Source organism: Platalea leucorodia (genome assembly GCF_965183815.1).
Source record: "Platalea leucorodia genome assembly, chromosome: 4".
Classification (NCBI taxonomy): domain Eukaryota; kingdom Metazoa; phylum Chordata; class Aves; order Pelecaniformes; family Threskiornithidae; genus Platalea; species Platalea leucorodia.
In genome coordinates, this window is record NC_138826.1 from 127,801,027 (window position 1) to 127,823,562 (window position 22,536).

The window sequence follows — 22,536 nt, forward strand, 5'->3', positions numbered from 1 at the left end:
AGCCCTTTGGCACGAGGCGGGTCCCAGAGCCTGCCAGGCATAGGCACCCCACGGCATAGCTCGGGACCTGAGCTCAGAGGCAGCTCCGCAGCCAAGGGGTGCCCCCGACGAGGCTTCCCGCGCCCTCTTGACTCGGCCCCATCCCAGAGCCTGACCCCGGCTGCAGCTGGGGCAGCCGGAGCCCTCAGTGAGGGGCAGGAGCACAGCCAGGGGAAGCAGAGACGAGGCCCTTACAGCTCCTTTACCGACAAGTTTTTGGAGCCCGCTTTTCTCTTTTAGATGGGAGGGCTGGAGCAGATGACCTCCAGATGTCCCTTCCAACTTAAATTACTCCACAAGTCTGTAACTCCTCTGCCAACACCCCGTATTTCCTGCACAAGGTCTCCAGTCCAACAACTGGGGACTCTGTCTCCTCACTGTGCCTTTGTCCACAAAGCACTGCCCATCTAAGTGCTTACTGGTGGAGCTGTCTGGGACTATGGTGTCACACTAGGAGCAAGAGATCCCCTACGTACGCTCTTCGCTATCCCACCCTAAAATAAAACATCGTACCCAAAGTGCTGGGCACGGCGCTGGCATCGCTGTGCTGCTCAGTGCAGAAGGACCATAAGCAGCCTGGTGACCCAGGAGCACCCAGAGAAGCGGGCAGCCTGTGCATCACCCACCCTCAGGGTCCCCCCCACACCCCAGGGATTTATTTTTGAGAAGCTGCTGTAGCGGGGCTCAGGCTACAGCTGCGACGCAGAGGGGAGTCAAATAAAATCGAGGCACAGAGGAGAGAATGAAACAAATTGTGGTAATTTCTTCTCAAATCCCTGATGCAGGTAGAACAAATCAAATGGATCTAACCCTTTCAAAAGCCAGGAAGGGAAAACAAATTGTCTAAAGTTTTTAATAAATAAATAAATAAACCAGTGACTTAGTACTTAGGGCAAAGATCTCATTCACATTGCCGAGGAAAGGTCGGTCTTGGGAATAGTGAATCAGTTCATATTGTTAAAAGTAATAATACTAAAAAAGAGATTGGGACAAGACATTTGTTTTATTAAACCCCCCAAGGAGAGGTCAAGAATATTAGAAATAAAGTCCCCAGGTTCCAGTTGATGCAATAGCTGCAGTTTTAGCAATTTCAGAAGAAGGATGTTTGTTCAAGGTGGCAAAGTGCCAAGAATCTTCTGGGGAGGTGCTAGAAAAGGAGGCGCTCTGTATTTACTTGCCGCTGAAGAGCACTGAGCTCAGTGCAGTTCTTACAGCGAGTATCTGTCTGAACAGGGCGCCACCAGTCAGCCACGCACCAGCGGTTCACATTCCCTGTTGCAGAGATGCCTACGGACAGGACCAAAGGAGGAGGTATTTCAGAGAGCGGGGAGGATAATCCCTGCTTTCCTCAGCACGTGTCCTGCTCCGTAGGCACACAAGACACCGGGCTTGGCAGGTATCCATTCTGATCCAGCGCAGTGTCTTAGGCTATGCCCCTCTGATGCTAGCGTATGGGACCTAGGGATAATACGAGATTGCATTTATCCAGAGATCTACTGGGGAAGGATCAGGACACTGACTGTCCAGCAAGCTCTTGGACTATATTCATGACAATTTATTTTTATAGAGAAGGTGCAGAAAACAGCCATAGAAGCTCTTTTAGCGCTTTGATTCCAAGTGGCTGAAAACGTGAAGGCAGAGGTAATGTTGGCAGGAACGATCCTGAAATGATAAGTGTTTGGCACTTCTTCGGAGGAAAGCGAGAAAGACCAGCAAAATATGAGCAGTGCATTTTGGGGCCAACCTCTATACGTTCTTGAATACCGGAGGCAAGGTTTCATGACAGGTCAGCCCAGGGTGGGACATGGCCCCCAGAGGTCCCTTTTAACCCAAACTATTACATGATCCCATGATAGGGAAGGTGAAGGAAAACAGACTTCAGACCTATCCCAACATGGAGGATGCATAAGCAGTGAAGTAAGAAACCAGCTAAATCCTAAGACAATCATTGACTTCAAACACACTACACAAACTGGAAAACAGGAGTGATTGCTACGGACAGATGTAAAGGAAAAGCACAAGCCAACAGAAGCAAACGTCTGGACAGCACAAGCATGGCGAGAAGCAGGTATTCATTCTGTAAATACATTGACAGCAAGAAAGAGATCCCAGGAATTGCTGGCAACTGTCGGTGCTCCTTTGGCTAACTGCAGAGAGGAAAAGCTTTCAATGGATGAAACTAAAAAGACCAATGTGCTTAATATTTGTTTGTCTTTACATCAGAGATCAACCATGAGATTTCAGAGGCAGAGAGTTAAGATCCTACCTGGAAACCAAAAGCAGGAATTAATTAAGAACATTTGGATGTGCCTGACTACACATGTGGTAGGAAGTTTAAGAACAGATTGAAGCAATCTAAGAACACCTAAGGTCATCTTTGAAGGCTCATGTTATACAGAGTGTGTCCGAAAGAGTGGAAAATAGCAAATGGCCAAAAAGGGGGAAAAAGAAAATCTAAAGAAATACTGTCACTTCACTTCTTGGAAAAAACCATTGGAACAAATAACAAGCCAAAGTGTTTGTGCTTGCCTAGAAGGAAGCAACGCGGTAACAGTCAGAAGGGATTTGTCAAGGACAGACCGCGAGAGGAGCTGGCTGCCGAGCAGCAGCCGCATACCTTGGCCTTCGCTGGGCTCCTCACGGCGGCCCCGCGAGCGCCCGACGGCAGGGCGGGAGAACGGCCCCCCAGTGCCTCCCGTCAAAGGGCGGAGGTGCCCAGGGGCTGGCCTGGGTCAGCGTCTCCTTCAGCAAAACGAACGAAGGACTGGAGAAGATCCCTGCCAAATCTACAGGCAGTATAAAGGGGCTGCAAAATACTCCAAAGAACAGGATTAGGGTTTAAAGGGATCCTGATAAACTGAAGGTACTAAATCTACGCAGGAATCATCAACTGCACAAGGATTCAGATAGGGAAACACTGCTTATGTAGTGGGTTTTGAGGGGGGAAAAACGTGGAGGCTATCACACGCTGAATGTGAGTCACACATCACACCATTTCATAAAACGCAATATGATGAGCTATCAAAACTACAGCCTGAAAAACAGGCAACGCTATTCTGCTGCCACACTGCTCTGCTGCTGTGTGCCTGCTCCGGGCACCGCTCTGCCGGGAAGGAGGGGGACAGCGGGAGCCTGGAGAAGAGCCACGGCAGGAGCTCGGAGAAAAAAAGACCTTTGGGAAGGGCAAGGCAATGGGGGCTAACCGCCAACAGAAGAGATGACACCGAGGAAAAGACGGCAAGCAGTCTTCAGCGTGCGCAAGACTGCTGTGAGGGGGAAGCGAGCGAGCTCGTCACCATGCCTGTTCAGAGTAAACATGGCATAACAAACTAGTGGAAGAAATATTCATATCAGACATTAGGAAACTTCCTAGTGGTGAGGAGGGAGGTAGGCAGGAGTGAGGAAAACGCCAGGGCACGTCCGTCATCGGGGCTTCCCAAGAACAGGCAGGATGAGCACAGTCGGCGTTCTGTGGGTTAGACCCTTCCCACTGGTCCTCCCTGGACCCCCGATGATCCACAGCACAACTGGGGGGTTCAGAGCCAACTGCATCGGCAGGAGCCTCCCCCAGGGCTCGCTCCCAGGAGCGGGTTATTAGCACAAATGCAGCCAACCACCAAAAGACATTTGGGGACATGCCACACGAGGCTCACCCAAGCCACGCTAGGGTGGGTTAACCTTCGGCATCACCCAGGTCCTTTGCTCCAGGCTCCTTGCAGCCCTGCCCATCCCACTCAAGAGAGGCTCCTGGCCATGGTCCATCCCTTGCCACGGGGATGGTCGACCCCAGGCTCACGCCCCCCACCCCTGCTCCAGGGTCAGACCTGCGCTCCCACGCTCAGCCTCCCTGGCCAGCCGGAACCGCCGCTCAGCCTCCGTGGAGGTCGGAGAGTTGCAGACCACGGGAGGACTCAGAACCACTGGCGTGGCTGAAGTCGTGAGAGCAACACGGCCGAACAACTGCTCCTGCCGTTAGGACAGCCGAACGCCAGCGCTGAGGCTACTGCCAGCCAGCCCACAGGCACGCGAGGTGCTTCTGCGCATTGTTTCTGGAAAAAATGAAACGCTAATGCTAAACTAGTTTTCATGTAAATCCTCTTTGCCATCCTGAATACATTTGCAAAACAATCAGAATAAAGAATTTTGGGGAAACATTGCAGACACTAAATTTTCTTGATATTTACTCTAATAAAAATCTGACCCAGAATAAATTTGTCTGCAAGACTTTTCAAGGAAGATGCGAGAGGACTCCGCATGTTTATGGATGCCTTGTCACTTACCACAAAGCGAAGGCTTTCTTGTTTGAAAATAAAACATCCCTGGGAACTGAGTATTCAGATGAGATAGGGATCACTGCACCACACTTCCCCAGCCCCGGAGTAAATAAAAGCTCTGTCAAACCAACACAAACACACTGGGAACTGACCGGGAGGGCAACAAGGCCAAACAACAAGTGAAAGAAATACTGGGTCAAACAAAATACCACTATTAATTAGCTGCTCTAAGCACTTGTTAGCACACAGCTTCATGCTGAACAGCAACGGTGCATGCATATATCTGTGTAATTTAAGAGAATATCAGCCCATGCGACTTGGAGAGCGGCACCCACCCAGCCCCCCCGGCCACCACGGGGTTGCAGCGATGCGGGGGCAGCCACGGGAAGGGCTGACACCCTCCCCAGGCACCACTGGGAGCCCCCATGGCCAGGACAGCGGGGTGGCAGGCAGGAGGCCCTCTGGCCCCTCTCTGCTCCTCCAGGAGTGTCCGGCCGCCCACGCAGCAGTGCTCTCCAGCAGGCACTGCCTGGTGACGGCCAGCCCTACGCTGGAACGTCCCTTTTGTACTGCCCTGCTCACAGCCGGGGCAGCCAACCCCTGCCCACCACCCAGGTGACGGGAGGGGACACGGGACAGTGGCTAGCGGGCTCCAGCCTCGCTGCCTGACCAAGAGCCTTTGCTTTTCCCCCGTGCTGAATTATCACCTCTGTTTTTCTCACATCACTAAGACCACCTCTGTACAATCTTGACAGCTCTGCGCTTGCTCCTGCGTACCAGCCATTGAACACGCAGGTTGCATGCATGTGACTTTCACTTGCCCCAAACTCAGTGTAATGGATTTCATAATCCTCCTATCCCTGCAAAAATATACGAGTATACGAAAATAATGGAGTAAAATGTACTTTTATATGCATTTCATAAAATGCATATAGCCAGGAATAATTAAGTAATCGCTAGCAATCCTTTAAAAGTTTGCACAAGCAGGAGACAGAAGAAAATGGGGCAGACACTCCCTCCAGCAGCGCTCGGCAGCAGGATGAAGAGGCAGCTGCCTTCCTCTGCCCGTTCCGGGCATTTGCAGAGCCGCAATGGACGGCACAGCGAGCAGCCTTCCCGCTGGCTTCAGTCCAGAGCCGGTCAAGCCAGGCGCGAACACTCAGCAGGTATTTCGGAGGTCTGTGCACCAAGCTGAAGAGGAGCCCCAAGCCTGCGGCAGCATCCCACCCCTCCCACACTCGGCAGGGAGCAAACAGGCCAACGTGGGGCCACCGGACAGGGCGGCAGCTACGCAGGTCGGAGCCGGCAGCACAGCACACCAGCTGCTGGCCACCGGCTCTTCCCGCAGCACTAGAGACCTGCTTTTGCAAGCCCCCCTCACGCTGCTGCCCACGGCAGACCCCAAATCCCCGACCCCTCCAAGCCCAGCCGTGCCCCAGCTCTCCTCCCACCGGGAACTGCCCAGCTGGGTAAGGCTCGGCTCTTCCCCAGCTGCCCTCCTCCTGCCTTGCCATCAGGTGCTCCAGATAATTTTGAGAATACTTTCAAAAGCTTATTGATTATAAAAGCCCACAGTATTTTTTTTACCCACACCAACCTCCTAATGCATTTATAATCATACTGTGCTTCTGGCTTCAGCAAGTCCCAAGGCAGTGAATTCCTGAGCTAACTGCAGGGTGGAGAAAAGCCACCCTTTCGTACTGCCTTTGAGCATGCTTGCCCTTAATTTCATTGCATGCTCCTTTCTCCTTGTGCCGTGAAACAGGCAGAGGTTCCCTATTTCCCTCTGATAAGCCATTCAGTATTTTCAATATTTTTAACATATTTCCTCCTATTCATCTCGTTTCTAAGGTAACAATCCCGCTCTTCTAAATCTCTCTTCAAAGCAGAGATTTTTTTTTCTCATTCCTGATCATTTTCACTGCCTCTCCGAAACCCTTTAACTCGCACTGTTCTTGCTGAGCGGTAGTGCCCAGCCTGGTATGCAGCACTCTGAGGTGCCATCGTTGATTTTGACCAAAGCATTGGACTGTTTTCCATATGATCGTCCATCACACTGTTAGGTCATCTAATATTGCTGCATTTTGGACTGAAGTTGCCCATTGAGCAGAGGCCTCCATGGAGCTGTTTAGAAAACATCCTGCAACTTCTCCTGAGTTAAACTATTAATTAAGAATCCTAGCTGGTACCCGAGTGGTTCAATTTTTTCCCCTCTAGTAGCTATTTTATATCTATTTTCACTATTTTTTATTCACCAACATGTTTCTTTTTCCCCAGTTTCTTCAGATTGCCTTGAAGGGCCTCAGAGCTGCTTCTGCTATGGAGTTAACGTAAATAGCTGCCATCTGCAGACTGGGCCTTCAACACTCAAGTCCATTTCTCGGTCATTAGTGAACACAGCTATAACCCAGGCCTGGTACCCACTCTTCAAACTCCTGCTCTGGCCTCATGGTATCAGAGTTTCTCGTTAGCCCTTTCCGAGCAGATGCTGCTTTACATCAGCCACGGCTGCGGTCGCTCTCGCCTCTCCACTAACCGAGGGCTTCTGAAAGCAAAGCCTGATCCCAGCGGTCACCAAAGGGACCCTCAGCCACGAAGGCTCTCCAGCAGCACTTCTGCTGTCTGAAGGGAGCAGATCCTCCTGGATCAGAACGGGCGCCCACGCCTGGCTCCCAGCTGAAGACAAGCACCAGCTATGGTGAGCAGTGGCAGAGCCAACGTTCGCATTGCACATGGCCAGCGAGTGACGGGGAGCAGTGGGAGAACGCAAGGTCCACGTCACTCCCACGCCTACGAGCCATGGAAACCACCCGAAGCACGAGGAAGGCCTCCCCACGGCACTCAGAGCGTCAGGCGAGGGTGTCCATCAACCATTCCTGGGCCCCAGTGGGTTCAGGAGAGCAACACCACCACTCGGGCCGTAGGCAGAATACCGATAACCGCAATAACCACAGGTCGGCTGGGACGCATTAGGTGTTGGCTTATCTGCAATGTGCCACCTCGAAGTATTAGTTTTCAAGATGCATTCATTGTCATAGCAACGACAAGCGCAACGCGGCATTTTGATGTACTTACCATTTTTCTGAGACGCAAGATTAGACCGAGGGCTGTGGAGAAGATCGAGGAAAAAACCCCTCGGCGCTTGCTCCGGGCAGCCCTGCTCCCTGCGGCGTGTGGACAGGGAGACACAGCGCCGGCATGGGGCTCCACCGGCCTTCCCGCTCCCCACCCGCCGCCCAGGGTCTTTGTGGGTGCCCGGCCCCATGCAGGCATGGGGGCTCCAGTGGGTGCCGAGACACGTGCCAGCCATGGCACGGGGCAGCCTCGCTCTGCCTCCCCTCAGCCTCTTACCTGGCCTTACTGCGGCTGCTCCTCCGGAGCGTGGGCAGGTCGGCCTCCTTCTCCTCCTGCACCCGCTGCAGGGACGGGGAGCGGCTGTGGGCACTGCGGGCGCTGCCAGAGCTTGCCAGGCTGCCATCCCCTGCCCCGGCCCCCGCTGCCGCCTCCTGCATCTGTGCCAGCAGCTGCGGGGGCAGGCTGCGGAGCGAGGGCACCGGCGAGTAGGACGCCCGGCTCTCCGCCTTCAGGTTGTTGTCGCTGGCCGAGCGCTGCAGGATGCGCGGGGAGGAGAGGCCGCCGGCACCGAGGATCCGTCTCCGCTTCGTGTAGCTGGGAGTTTCTCTGAAAGGCACTGCAAAAGAGTCGGGGAAAGCAGCATTAGCTACCGGGCGCGCAGCGTGAAGCTGGCGTTAGCCAGCCATCCTTGGGCTGGGAGATGGTGGCAAAGCAGGAGGGCTGGGAAAGCACGCGGAGCGGGGCTGGGAGGGCAGGAATGGCCAGGGCAGAGAAGGACACAGCTCTGCCTGCTTCCAGCTGCTCTCCCTGCACCACCCTGGGGAAACCGCCCCAGGAGCACACGGGGCAGGCGAGACTGACCGCGGCACACCGGTGTGGGGAGGATTTGGAGGTGGCATCTCGGGAAGCATTTAGGAACGCTGCCAGAGGGGAAGGCAGTGCCAGCAAGGGCACCCAGGGAGGGTGCCAGCCCGTCTCCAACTGCCACCCCGGTTTGGAGGTGGCGACACATGCACAGGGCATTGACGCTGGCAATAACCCCAGCCACCACTTACTCTTGTGTTTCAGAGGCAGGGAAGGCCTAAATCTATAGCTTCAGGCATTTGCCAAGTGCAAGCCTGGAAAATACAACGCAGAGAATAAAACACCAGCTACTCCCTGCCCTACCTGACGCTCTACCTAACCCTCGGGAGTGTGCGGAAGAAACAGACCTCACAAAGCCACCTGAAGATGCAAACTCCTGCCTCTGCCTGCAGCTCTGCAGAGGAAGAAAGAGTGGAAACGGGGAACCCGACCTGGTCACAGGGGAAGAGGGTTCTGCTGCGGAGCCACAGCACTGCAGACCTCAGGTCAGGAAAGACATATTTTCCTAAATTTTGTTTAATGAATACATTTCCATCCTGGAGCTTAACATGCTTAAAGTTTGTCTGACATGTGTGGCAACGTCCAGCGGGGAACCCAGAGTTGACAATATCCAGCCCATTTCTGGTGCAAACCTGGTGGCAAAAGCAAGGGGACAGGTAAAGCACGCAGAGGTCTCCTGCAAGGTCTCCTACTCAAAGGCATGCTCAGCAGCAGTGTGATCCTGCTCACAGGGGACCTCCTGCCCCATCCGCATTCAAGAGTCCCCTGGCTTTGTCCTTCCAAGGCCGCCTCTCCCACTGCAACTTGCACAAAGCGCGTGAGCCCTGAACACGCTCCGATGGCCACTGCCACGGGGCTGCAGAGGACGGGAGCAGCAAGGGGCCTGGGCAGGATGCTGCCTGACGTTGAGCGACGCCTCAGACCCGTGTCAACCTTGACTGAACACCCTGAAGGCACTTCCCAGCTGTGCTGCACGGCCACACTCAGAATATTTTTCCAAGGAATATTTTAGATTCAAAGTACAAGGATTTCAGGCTCCTGTAAATCTTCCTGTTGCCATAGCAACGCAATGCATTTGTTCTCTGATGAGTTTCAACCACGTGGTGGAGGAATTTCTGCCGGCAGCATCCATACTCCCCGCAGCGGCTCAGCCCGGCTCCCCAGCCCTCTGCTGCCGGCTGCCTGCCCACAGCCTCGGTGCTGCCATCGCCCCACGTCCAGGCCACCCCGACAGGAAAAATGGGTCAAAATGGTCACCCAGAGGCCACAGACAAGGAGGGATGTCAGAGGGAAAGAAGCAAAGCCTGGGCCATGGATGTGATGCAGTCCCGGGGGTAAAATGTGCTGTGTCTTCAATGTCTGGGAGCTTGCAGGACTGTAGCACGCAGGACGCTGATGCCCGTCCTACCAACACAACACGCTGGAGAGGAAGGCACAGTCAGGGCTAACTACAATCATGGCACAGGCAATGCTGAACAGGTTTGGTTGACGAGGACTGCCGACCCAAGTTCATGTGTCATCCAGACACACGATAGATCTCCAGGAGACATTTAATTTTGTACTACATCACTTCTCATAGAAAACCACTTTAAAAAAATCAGAGAAGCAACCATTAAATGGATGCATGTCACAGTAACTGGCAGATCTAAAAATTATTAGAAATTGGAAATAGTCACCGGAAACAGAAGGAAGATTCTTGCTAGTCCCAAAGAGCTGTTTTCAAACCAAGCCACGTCAGTAACTTTAAGCATGGCTCTTGGAAAAAAGTACAGAATTACTTTTAGTAAAAGTGCCAAACGCTGCCTGGTGATAAAAGCACATCAGTCAGTACCTGAATACCTTTTTGAACCAAAGGCCAAGGCACATACTGGTCAAGTGAGTACACAGATGGTATACGTCCAGGGACCACCACCACAGGTGAAACCGAGTGATCTTTGGGGAAGTTTAGTTTGGATATTAGGAAAAACTTCTTCACCGAAAGGATGGGCAAGCACTGGAACAGGCTGCCCAGGGAAGTGGTTGAGTCTCCATCCCTGGAGGTATTTAAAGGACGGATAGACGGGGTGCTCGAGGACATGGTTTAGTGATGGACTTGGCAGTGATAGGTTAATGGTTGGACTCGATGATCTTAGGGGTCTTTTCCAACCTTAATGATTCTGTCATTCTTTGATCAGGGGATTGTAACCTGAGAAAGGCCATGAGCTCACAGCGTCAGTCAACCAAACACAGCTCAGTGCCCTTCTGCCAGAACGGAGTCAATCTGAGCCTGTTGCATCTAAGATGGGGAAAAGCGATGCCCCAGAGAGGTGTTCTCAGCAGTGCTCCACCAGTAGGCAGTGTCACAGCTGGAGAAATGCCAGGTTTGGATCCGCACCGTATGAGAATTTTGGTAAACAGGAAATATTCAGCAAGAAAATATTGAAGACCTAGAAAAATCTGCCTGGGCCATTCTTCCCCCCATCCTGGGAGAAGCGGGAGCAGCAGTCAGCCCTTTGCAGATGACGGGTGCCACCCCTGCTCCGCCCCAGCTGCTCAGGCAGAGCCCATGCTGCGCTGATCCCTGTGCACGTCCCTTGCCACCGGGAGGCAAAAAGGGCCACTCAGAGCACCAGAACCAGAGCCAGACCCGTGCTGCGTTACTGGTCTGGTTCATCGTTCTTCCGTGCGCGACTGGGCTCAGCATCAGTGGTCTTGACACCAAACCAAGAGAGAAAGAAACAGAAAAACAAGAGTGCAATGATGAAAACTTTAGACAGCAGCAGTTGGCCTGGGCTTGCTTTAGTGTGTTTTATAAATTAATTATTAGTTTCTTGATATTAATTGCCTAGAAAAAATCATAACTGTATGTTGAACTGATCGTATGCAAGCTTACTGTAAAATAATCCTATTGGCAAGCTGCTTTTACCACATTGACAAAAGAAAAGGAAAAAAAGAAAAAAGAAAGAGAAAACAAAAAAAGCAGAGATTTGTCTTGCAAGGGATGAAAGCAGCACACAGGAGATCCTGTTGGTCTGTGCTAGATCTCCTCTGCTCCTGGTTGTCTTAGCTTAACCGAAAAGCAGAAGCCTGTTCCAGTTCCTGCTTCTCCCCACCGCACAGACTTCACACCAGGGAGATGTTGAAGGGTCGGGGCCAGGTTTGGAGGCGGAAGATCAGCACAGTTCGTGGCGAGACGTTCACAGCAAGCAACAATTATTGGGCAATGAGACACAAACAGGTTGCTCAAGGACTCACTGGTAAAAGGGAGGGTACTTTATAATTCTTGACACAGGTCAGGGCAAGTGCTTTAATTTAGCCTGTCAAATGAATCACCTGGTCACACATTTCCACACTCTACGCAAGAGCAGTCATCACCTCATATATTCAAAGTGCTCCCTCCCAACACCAAAATTATAGCATCCACCTTAAAAACAAAGAAAAACACCACCTCTGTCTCAGATTCACATCAGAGAGGAAGGGCAGAGTGGCTGGAGAAAGCAGCCCAGGACCGCTCTGCTACTCACTAATCCATTCATCATAACATCAAGTATAAGAGTCCCTGAAGCACAACGTAACATAGCATTTACAGGAGTAAATGAGAAGGGATCCAGGTCACATAACAGGCTGTAAAGCCAAAGTTTTCCAGTTCCAGAAGCATATTAAGATGACAGTACTATAGCTGCAAAGGCAGTCTCCGGAAAGACAGGGTGCACCTGCACTATCTGTGTAATTTTAATTTGGCCCCCAGCGCACAGTAACCGCACGCGAGGTGGGATTCAGCCAGCCTACTTCATTTGCCAAAGTGGGATTTAGGAGCAAGGGAGTCACACAAGTCTGAAAAATGAGTGACAAAGCCTGCTCTCCAGCACTATCACAGGAGCACAGGCTTTCAGCTGATACACGTTTAGATTGCAAAGTTCCCTAGGCTCTCAGGTGTCCAAACATGCTCTGATGTCTCCTCACCCAAGCAGCTGCAGCCAAGGACCCAGGCTGCCTACTCTGGCACACAGACGAAAGCTCAGGGGGACTCAGAAAAGCCCTCAGGAGCCCCAGAGCAGAGGTGCAGATGATGGAAACCTCACCTGCCCTGACTTCAGTGCTTAGTTTCTGGCACTTGGACTGCCTCGGGGCCCATTTCAGGGCCACTGTGCAGCCAGGAAGGCAACTGGACCAAGACCAGGTGTTTCTACACAGAGGTTAAAAACCTAGAAATGACAGTACGTGCCTGGGAAAGCCTGGCTTTCACTGAGAACTCCGATGAGCAGACATCCAGGCAGCTTCACAGGAGGGGGGCAATCAGAGGAATACAGCTACCACTTGTGTGAGTGATATAGGACTTCTCTCTCCAGATGCTCCAGAGCTGCTCCAAAGCCCTCATCTAAGCACAGGCTTACGTCCAGCCAGTCTGGAAGCTCTGCCATGCAGATACAGCACAAGCCTGGGTCTTTCTGGACAGAAATTAGATATATTCAGAGAGATACAACCATGTTCTTGGCCATGATACACAACAAGATGGAGACAGCAAGGGAGACAAAATCTGTTGCACATGGCAGAAATGTGGAAGAGAAGATTGTCTGTGCCACAGCCAGATAGCAAAAGGGACAGGAGATACCCACAGTGCATGGGATGTGGGCTAGGGCAAATCTGTAAAGCCGGTCCTGAAGCAAAAGAGGAACCGGTGGAGGCAGTTTGATGTTGAAGGGTGCGATGGATGCACTTATTTGCACAAGACAGACCGGCAGGAGATCAGCATTTGGCACAGTCATAAGGACAGCAAAGGCACCAGGAACATGTCCGGGGGCTGCAGCAGACAGAAAATCGAGGCCACCGCAGACACAGGGCAGTGATGCGGGCAAAGGACGACCGCAGTCTGCTCTGACAGCAGAGCCTGGCTCAGCGCTGGAGCCCTCTAGGCATCCTCTTATTGCTGTTTTTACATTGGCCTTTCCTAGGAGAGGTAAGCAAGGGTCCAAAAACCCTAACACGTGATTTGCTGTTTACTTCTCTCCCTGGGGGAGCACCATGTGTTCAACAGCAAAAGTCTTGGGGAAACGCTCTGCTGTTCTGAGGGAGACGAGGGAAAGACAAGAGCTTCCTACTAGGGCTGGAAGTGCTGAATTAACCGTAACTCTTTGTTTTGAGCAGTGTGCTTCAGAGGCCCTGGCTCCCTAACAGAGAACAACGCACAGACCAGCCACGTGCTCACAACAGCTGAATTACATTTGTGTAGCTACATCCAGGTCTCCAGAAGGTGCAACAGTCCCAGGCCCATTTAATGTCTTAAAAACGCCTGCCTCTGCCCGCGCCGTCCTGCAGGACAGCCGGTGCTCAGCTCCTGCACCGTGCCGGTGAGGATGCCGTGGTCCCACGTGCTCCGCTGGCTCTAACTGAGGGCTGTCCTCCTCCAGCACAGCAGACTGGCTTCATTCAGCCAAAAATTAGGTCACTCTCAGCTTTAGAGAGCGCTTAGTCCTCTTCTGTTCAGAAGGACGTTGAGCAAGGTTCCTTCATGCCGCTCTCCCTGCTTCATCCTCTGTGTGAGCCCCAGCTTGTCACTGAGACGGGACCGTGCCCTGTCCCCTGCCGGCCACTGTCACAGCAGTATGAAGGACTGAAATCACGCTCCTCACCAGAAAGAAGGTAGCTGAAAGGGAAGGCTGGAGAGGGCTCCCGGCAGGCTGGGGATCTGCTGTAGGCCGCGAGACATGTCTCATCCAACAGCTTCCCGACGGCAGAAGGCAGAGGTCCCCTGCCCTGTCCTCACCCCCTCGTCCGCTCCCACCTGCACTGGGTGCCAGCCCCAGGCATCAGACCAGCCCGCCAGCTCAACTCATCAGCCTCCTGCAAAGCACACGCAGCAAAATAAAACTAACAAGTAACTGTGCAAGAGTAGTTTTCTTCTGGCTCAGTGAAAAACCAGCACCATGCAAGAGCTAGGGGCAGGAAAACATGCAGGAGCAAGGCGGACTGTTGGACAAGACCCCCCCTTAGGCCAGGAGCCGAGACCAGCGCAGCCCTGTCCTCGTGCCAGGGAAGCGCAGGAGGAACCGCAGCCGGCCGCAGCACCAGGGCTTCCTGCCTCCGGCCGGCCGAGCTACAGCAGTGGCTGGGCAGCGGCTTCATCACACCATCCTCACGGGGCCAGGGACCAGCAGGGCAGGAGCCAGCAAGGAAAGAGCGAGAGAGGGCGTGCACAGCAGGGTGTTCGAGGAAGCCCCCACAAGCTAACAGCAGGCAGGGAAGCAGCCCTGTCTGGCTACCCCTCAGGCCCCTCGCAGAGGCAGTCGAGAGGTTTGGGAACATGGCTCGGGGAGGGCAGGTTTCCCCCCGGGGAGCGCGGTCCCCAACCAGAACCAGGGCAGCCAGCCCAGCGCAGGCAGAGGGACATGGCCACTGTCCCCCCGCAGCCCGGCCAGGACACAGCTCCTCTCCCCCCAGCCTCGGAGCAGACACAGGGCAGCAGGAAGAGACCTTGGACCTGGCATGAGACCCGAGGAGCTGCTCCCCAGCCGGGATCTGATGTGCCAAACCTCAGCGTGGAGACTCAGGCTTTGTACGGGCAGTTTACTCACAACACCAGTTTATAACAGGAAGAGCCGATTTGCCTCAGTTTGGCAGGTGAACTCCTCACCAGGGGCCTCCAAGGTGCTCTGGCATGCCGTGATGGCCCACACCACAGTACGAGTCCCGCGGCACGATTCGGCCGGCCTCGTGGGCCAAATAGCCGGCTTCTCCCTGCTCTCAGCCTGCCAGAAGCTGGTAATAACAACAATAAACTGTTGAGCCTGAACCCCAGCCACCGGGTGCCAGAGAGGGGATCGTTTCAAGCTGCTGCCAGGTAGCCAACTCTGACGAAGGTTTCCACATCCCCCAAATCCACTGTCCCCAGTGGGGACGGGAGGGAAGTGAGAGCAATAAAGAAAAAAACTTTGTGCAGTTCATACAATCAGCTTTGAAGATTCTTTTCTATACCTTCTCAAGAGTTTAATCAAAGTATGTTTACTGGGTTTCTCGCAGCAAAATGAATCACTTCAGTTACCATGACAGCGCTGCTCGAAGCAGCACAACTGTGCCCCAGTCAGCCCGGTTCATCTGACGCTCTCGCGTTTGCTTTCTGCCCTCCAGAAGGGGAAATGCACGGCTCTCGGCTCGAAAACGCCTCTCACCGCTCAGGTGTGGTGGGAGCAGGACGCAGCCAGGGCTCCCCAAGGAGTTCCCAGTCCCGAGATGCTGCGCCGGCACCTGGGCGGCACCTGGACCACGCTCCAAACAACCCCGAGCTGCAGCCTAATGAACCAAAGTGTAATCAACACTCGGAGGTTATTTAGATTTGTTGGCTCAATGTTAAATATTCATGTAAAAGAGCAAAAGCACAGGGAGTGCAAATGTCTCCGCAGTTCCAAGCTGAGAGGCCACATTTACATTTTAATAGTGGAAAATTACAAAGCAAACTGGAGAAGGCGCATAGCATCTCCCTGCACGCGGCAGATTATGCCCAGGCTTCTCTCCCATGCAGGAGGGAGAGGCTACTCCAAGAGACCTTCCAGGTATTTTTTTTTCTAGGAATGAAAACTAAAGGAAAAGGGCGAGATGATGAGGCAGACCAGAACCTCTCGGCTCCAAAGAGGGAGCTGCCAATTTACCTCAGTACTGAGAAGTAGTCCACTGAAAGGAATTATACCCTCATCATATTTTTTTAATTAAAAAAAAAAAAAAAATCATCCTCCAACCATTTCTCCAGCCATCTCCATTTGCCTCTCAGGTACCAATCTTCACAGCTGATGCTGCACCCCTGGACCCAGCCCCTCGGAGCCACCCCCCCTTCACCCGAACGCAGGTCTCTCGCCTCATCCTGCTCAGGGCCAGCCCTTCACAGCTGGAAACAGATTTTACTCCGCATTTGTAAAACTTAAATTGAAACTGCTAAAAATACATGTTAATTAAACTGGCTAGTTTTCCCCTACAAGCAATTCTCAAATGCGCTGACAATTCACCTGTGAGTAGTACTCTGATATGAGATTTTCAGCCTTTCTCTTCAGATAAAATCCGTCAGCCTGATGCATCTCAACACTGCAAATTTTCCCTTGCAAGAGGTTGGTGCGTTTTTCATTCCTTTGTTTCACCCTGTTACATTCAGCACATCGAGGGTCCTGCTTGGACTATCAGGCCATTGCTAAACCCCCCCAGAGGAGATCCTAACAACCGCTCAGACCTGTTACAGGCAGCACACAATTAAATTAACAATGATGATAACAGAAAATCAGAGAAATCTAACGAGTATTTCTGATCTGTCTTCGAAAATAATTCCCATACATACTCTGGCAAAAAAATGCACCCAAGACCAAAATGGAGCGTTGAAAACTTCCCCCACAATTCCAAGGATAGCAGTAACTGACGCTTGTTCAGTTATGTACATTCAAATTAGCAGGTCGAACGCTTCTGCGGCAAAGTTCAAAAGAATTTGCACTACAGCTCACTGAGTCGCTGGCCTATATCTATAATACTCCTTCAAAAGCTCCAGAGATGGGAGGCAGCTTTGAAAGGGTCAGTGGGATGATTCCGATAACGGTAAAGAGCTTACCTTCATATCATTTCTAGGAAAAGCTTGGAAAAACTTGAACAGGACACTTACCAATTAATAAAAAGGAATGAGAATTTAATGGATATGAGTGAGGATGGCTTTAAGAGCTCAAATCTCACTGACAAAAATACCTGCTGACATCATAAGGTTGGGTGAAACTGTTGACCCTATGATATTCTGATTATATGCTACCACTGGACAAGTTACCAGAGCACATTTTAACAGACACAATAATGAATTGTTAATGGAGAAAAACAGGTGGGAATATTTCCAATATTATCCAGTAAGTCAGTTCTTGGTACAGCAGTATTTGTATTTTTGTCTTTACCAATGACTTAAAAAAAATAAAGATCATCGGCAATAAAAGTATAGGTGATTCAATGACTGGTGCAATGACATTGGCCAAATATCATTGATGAAAGTGGGTAGATTTAGATTGCACATAAGTAAGATATTTTTTACAATGAAGGTGGGGAGACACTGGAATAGGTTGCCCAGAGAAGCTGTGGAAGTGTTCAAGGTTGAGCAACCTGATCGAGTGAAAGATGGCCCTGTTCATGGCAGGGTCCTTGGTCCAGATGATCTTTAAAGGTCCCTTCCAACCCAAACCATTCTGTGATTCAAGGAAGGGTATCAACACAATGAAATCTGGGGCATTTGTTAAGACAGGATCATATCAACGTGCTTCATCACAGCCTGATGCAAGATGAAGCATCTGGGAAACACAAATGGATGTTGTACAACATAGGTCCATTCCTTGAAAAGCAGTGAGACTGACACGAGCCTGTAAGTCCTCACACAAACCACCTGAGGAGAGGCTCCAAGACCAACGCAGCGAGCAGAAGAGCGAGCATAACCAACAGATATATCAGCCCCTGGAAAGGATAGCATCATCTGTTCATCCATAAGGTTATTATGGAAAAATGCATCTAAATTCAATCTACTTTTCTAAAAATAACATTAAAAAGCAGAAAGTGTTCAAAATAAAGCCATGCAATGGTTCAGAAGCTGGTCGACCTGATCTATATTAAGAAAATAACGAAACAGAAGCTATTCATGGTTTGCCAAGGTGACAGAGTCACAGTCATATTTGTATAGTGGGAAAGAGTTCTTATCCAAAAGTTTGCATAGACTTGTGCAAGCTTCACTGTTTTTGTAAATTTATTGTTCCATCAGTAGCTTTTTGAGGAATTTTTCAAACTCATGTTGAAAAAAAAAAGTAGATTTCTCCTGTGAGGTCACCCTTGCGCAGGCCTACGGTCACTGGTGGACTGACCGCGTCCCCTGCAGAAGGGGTGGCGAAGAGCTTTCAAGAGACGAGGACAGGAGGAGCATCCTGGGGGGCAGGCTCACAGCACCCCGCACAGGTCCCCTGGCCAGCCTTGGGTGAAAATGAAGGATCAACAACTGCCACCATTTCACCGTGAAGAAACAAGTCTCCCAGTGAGATGTAGATGTCTGAGCACCACCATGAGGTGCAGGTGTCCCTTCCCTTCAGAGAGGGGAAACCACAGCTTGAGGAGCTGTTGTTCTCGACTACATGCCTAACATACAAATCAACTCTAAAATTTGAGGTTACCCAGCTCAGATTTTAACTCCGTTTCCAAACAAGTACTGCCACCAAACACAACTCAGCTCAGCCTTCCCAGCCAGCAGTGATTTTCTGCAGAATATATATGTTCTATGACCATCCTATGAATTCTGCTGTGGAACATCACTAGTCCAGACCACTGAATTTCCTCTGCCAAAGAGAGTATGAAACCTGTCTCTACCCTGCTGTAATTGAAGACCAACTTCTGGCAGGACCCAGGAGCTGTTACAGTTGTCCCACCATATTTTACTGCATTTTTTGCAGAGAACCACACCCTTTCTTAGGAACTGCTGGACTGGTCAGACCAAGGCCTCACGTAGCTTAGTATTCAGTCTGACAACAGTGGGCAAAAAAAGTCTTTGTAGAAGGCACACAAGAAAGAAGAGCACATAGAAAGCTATCGTTGTCCATCCTACCTCTTCGCCACTGCCAGCTTAGATTTCCAACTATCCTTATAGATAGAATAAGCTCTGCAAGAACATCCACATTTGTTACACATTGCAGGAAACTGGACACAAATAGACAAAAAGAAATAAAGCTTTCCATTGTACAAGAACTCATTTATGGCTTCCATACAAAGTTTTTCAACATCTACCTCATTTAGTACTTTCCAAAAATTTCTCTGAGAAGGGATCAAGGGGAAAGGTTAGAAAGGAAGAAGAAATGTCATAACCTCTACTTCTGCTTGTCATACACGTCTGTCCGAGATGCTCTATGCCATTCTACAGCATAGCTCCATGAAAAAGTTCTCTCTGAGCTTAGTAGTGGTTAGAAACACTATTCAAACACAGGATACCATTACAAAAGTATAGAAAGCAAAGCAGACATCCTTATGCTACCGTAAAAATCCCCCATCTCAAAAAAAGACATAGTAGAGCCAAAAGAGGTTCAGACCAGGACAACATGGACAGTCAAAGATCTGAAATGGCATCACGTTTCCCCCATAAAAGGAAAAATGTTTCACTGACAGTGAACATTATGAACAAGTTATTGGATCTCAGCAACAAGTGATATGAAGTCATAGAGTCCTAAGGAAGCAAAATGCTGTCTTTTAAATCCTTTGGAGTGGATTTCTCCTCTTTACAGGGGAGAATTTGAAGAATCAGTAGCACTGGAAGGTGTTTGATTTTTCACACGCTGGGTAGTCCCAGACTGAGCTCCCACAGCTTCTGATAGATAGCTTCACAGCGCATGGACATACCTGGGACAGGCCTCAGATCAGGAGGGCACCTGAAGGACAAGGAGACGCTGATCTTGGGTTGGCTCCAGGACACCCTCATTAATGAGAAATAACTTATTCTTTGGTTTGAGCTATAAAATGTCATAAAGCTGAGATTTCTCAGCAACAACTGACAATTCAATGCCCAAAGTCCCATGTAATCTTCCTAGCATGTCATGCTCTAAATTAATACCCTGATGTCAGCTCACACAGAGAAGGGACTAGGGAACGGGGCCATGTGCATCTGGATATGCGCTGCTTATCATCTTTCCACCTGGAATGGACACCTCGTGAGGAGTTCGGTGACCAGGTCATTTTCTGATCTTTGCTATGTCCAATCTTCATATGCCTAAACACCTTGAAAAAAATCCACCCCAAAGTAGCAGGAGAGAGGACGGTTCTGCCACCAGCGCTGCCCGTACAGAGCTAATGGTACGCCAGGGCTGTAGGATCTCAAGCAGAGGTGGGCCAGGAGACTAACTCATCCCAAAAGCAGGGACCATCGCGGAGTCACTGAGGGATGAGTTACTCCCCACCCCTGCCTGTACACGTAAGGAAAACAAGTGTTATGGTGCGCTTCAGTTTGGCAAACAAATGCTGGTGATCTCATACAGAGCTGCAAATCATCGTTCTCCAACAAAAAGGTATTCCATGTAATATGGGGTAACTGGTTTTGGCCTCATTAAGACTGACAATGAATTAATTCCTTTGACTTGAAGTTGGTGGTTGCTTAGTGACCATGAATCGTGACCTGATTATATTCAGCGTAAGAAAAGAAAAGACAGCCCCAACCAGTCTTACGTACATGTAATGCGTAAAGCTAATTTCTCAGTATTGGACTAATGTTGTATTATTCCTCCAGATCTACTTTCATGTAGGGAAAGGAAATATGAATGAAAATTAAGAGTTTTTTTGAAAAGTAGCAAACAAAGAAAAGTTATAAAACCACAAGTATGAAATAAAGCAACTATGGTTAAATGCCTATTTGGACAAGAGTGGCAAAATGAAGACATCAATTGGTACTGCAGAATATATTTATTCTGCAATTATGAAAAATAATTGAAATAAATATGAAGTTACAATACACTGAAAATCAATAAGGGGAGCTAAAAACAATTAAGAAAAACACGTGGTTTGTAGAATGGAGGAAACTTCAGAAAAAGCTTTTGGGTTGTTTTGTAGATGCAGAAGTATACTCTAAGAGAAGAGGCATTTGTGCCATCATGATGACAAAGCAGAGAGAGCTACCAATTAGCTGAAACAAATACTTTAAAACTTGCAGGCTAAGAAAACTTACCAAAAAGATGGATCATGAAAATTATTGAGCAGCTGGTACAGGATGCAACTGATAAAAAACCAATGTGCAATTAACAGCCCTGCAAATGTTTTAATGAAAAACAGGTAAGGTGGTGCACATCCAATTTTACTGAGTGCAATTACACATTTGACTGATAAATGTTGATGTGGATTTAAGACTTGAACACCAGTGGGACAAGCAAATGGACATTCCAGGAGGCTGGCAGCAGTGCTCCAGAGAGGCCCCGCGGTTCAGACACCATCCCGTTTGCATTGTTTCCCGTTGACCAGTTCCTAGTTTTCCTGCTCAACACGCAGCCTTTTTCCACTGCCATCTCCAGGGGCCGTGCTGGGAACTAGACACACGGCTCAGGACCACCTTGGAGCAAGCTCTCCTTTTACAGCCCCTGCAAACCAACTCAAGGTTGCTAGAGTAGGTGGCCTAGGTATTTCCCCACGGCATTACCAGTAAATGCGCTTAACTGAGAACATCTCCAAAGCTGCCTGGAGCGGTTGGAGACAAGGCTCTGCAGCCATACCCTAGGAGACCCTCCCGCTGCTCAGGAAGAGGGTTACGGCTGCCCTCGCCGCTCCACAGAAACCGTTCCCATACGGGCAACAGCAGAGGCTGCACTGACCAGCAAGCACCAGGATATGCCACAGAGGGCCTGTGGTGGCATTGACCAAGCCTCAGGATCCAACCGCTCAGGTCCAACAAAGAAAATAAAGCGCAGCAGTTGCCATTCATGGCATTGTCTGCAGATACATAAAACATGAGAATAAGGAAAAAAATAGAAATGACGGAACAGCCCAATTCCACAGTCTCCGCAAACATTTTCTACTTGTAAGAACATGTTCTCTCTCCCCAGATGTGCAGCCTTCCACTCTGACCTTCTTCGACCCCAGTGCTGGTGGCCATGATGAACTACGCAGCGCTCTGTCTCTGCACCGACTGAAGGGACAGAGACCTGCTCACAGGGAACCAAAGCAAAGCCTGCACGAGAAGTCCTGCAGCCCAGCGGGCTGTCAACAGCCATCACTGACCACCCAGCGTCCACACCGGGCATCCTACTTCAAACTGTGCTGACCCTGGCTACACCTGAATGCCTGTCAGCAGATGGAGCACATCAGGTTTTTTTCTGGAACAGAGTTTCTGGCTTATTTTCACCTGAAAGAAATTCAGTTCACACCCTCCGGGCTTGCTCTACATTGTAAGACAAAGCACAGCAAGTGGGGACAGCTAGCTCCACCTCAGAAGAGCGCTGCGGATCCAGAGAGCTACATGCTAAGGGCTGTCCTGCAGAATGGAGCGAAAGCTACTGCTAACCATCCTCCCTCCCACAGCCTGAACACAGCAGGTCCTCTCCGAATATTTCTGACGGCGGGGGCCACCAATTCTTGTCTCACAGTCAGACAAGTGCAGCCTAATATTAGGAACTCGAGAAGAAGATTTCTCCAAGAGCTATCACTTACCACGCTGCCTTACGCTGCCCTTTCCTACCGGATTCTCGGTTTCAGTATTTCTTCAACCGTTCTGATAGAACTATCAGAGAAAAGGCCAGACCAAGCACTAGCCCTTCCTCATCCCAAGTAATGCCAGTCTGCTCTCCTCCGGTCA

At 50.4% G+C, this 22,536-nt stretch overlaps 1 protein-coding gene across 1 annotated transcript in view; it reads right to left on the reverse strand.

The window, feature by feature from the left end:
- The window catches only part of SHANK3 (SH3 and multiple ankyrin repeat domains 3), a gene marked incomplete at its 5' end in the record, with an annotated part of 356,878 nt that overhangs the window by 226,436 nt on the left and 107,906 nt on the right, over positions 1–22,536 (reverse strand). The window contains 1 exon segment of the mRNA XM_082310842.1: positions 7,665–8,004. Coding sequence (XP_082166968.1) covers positions 7,665–8,004 — 340 coding nt within the window.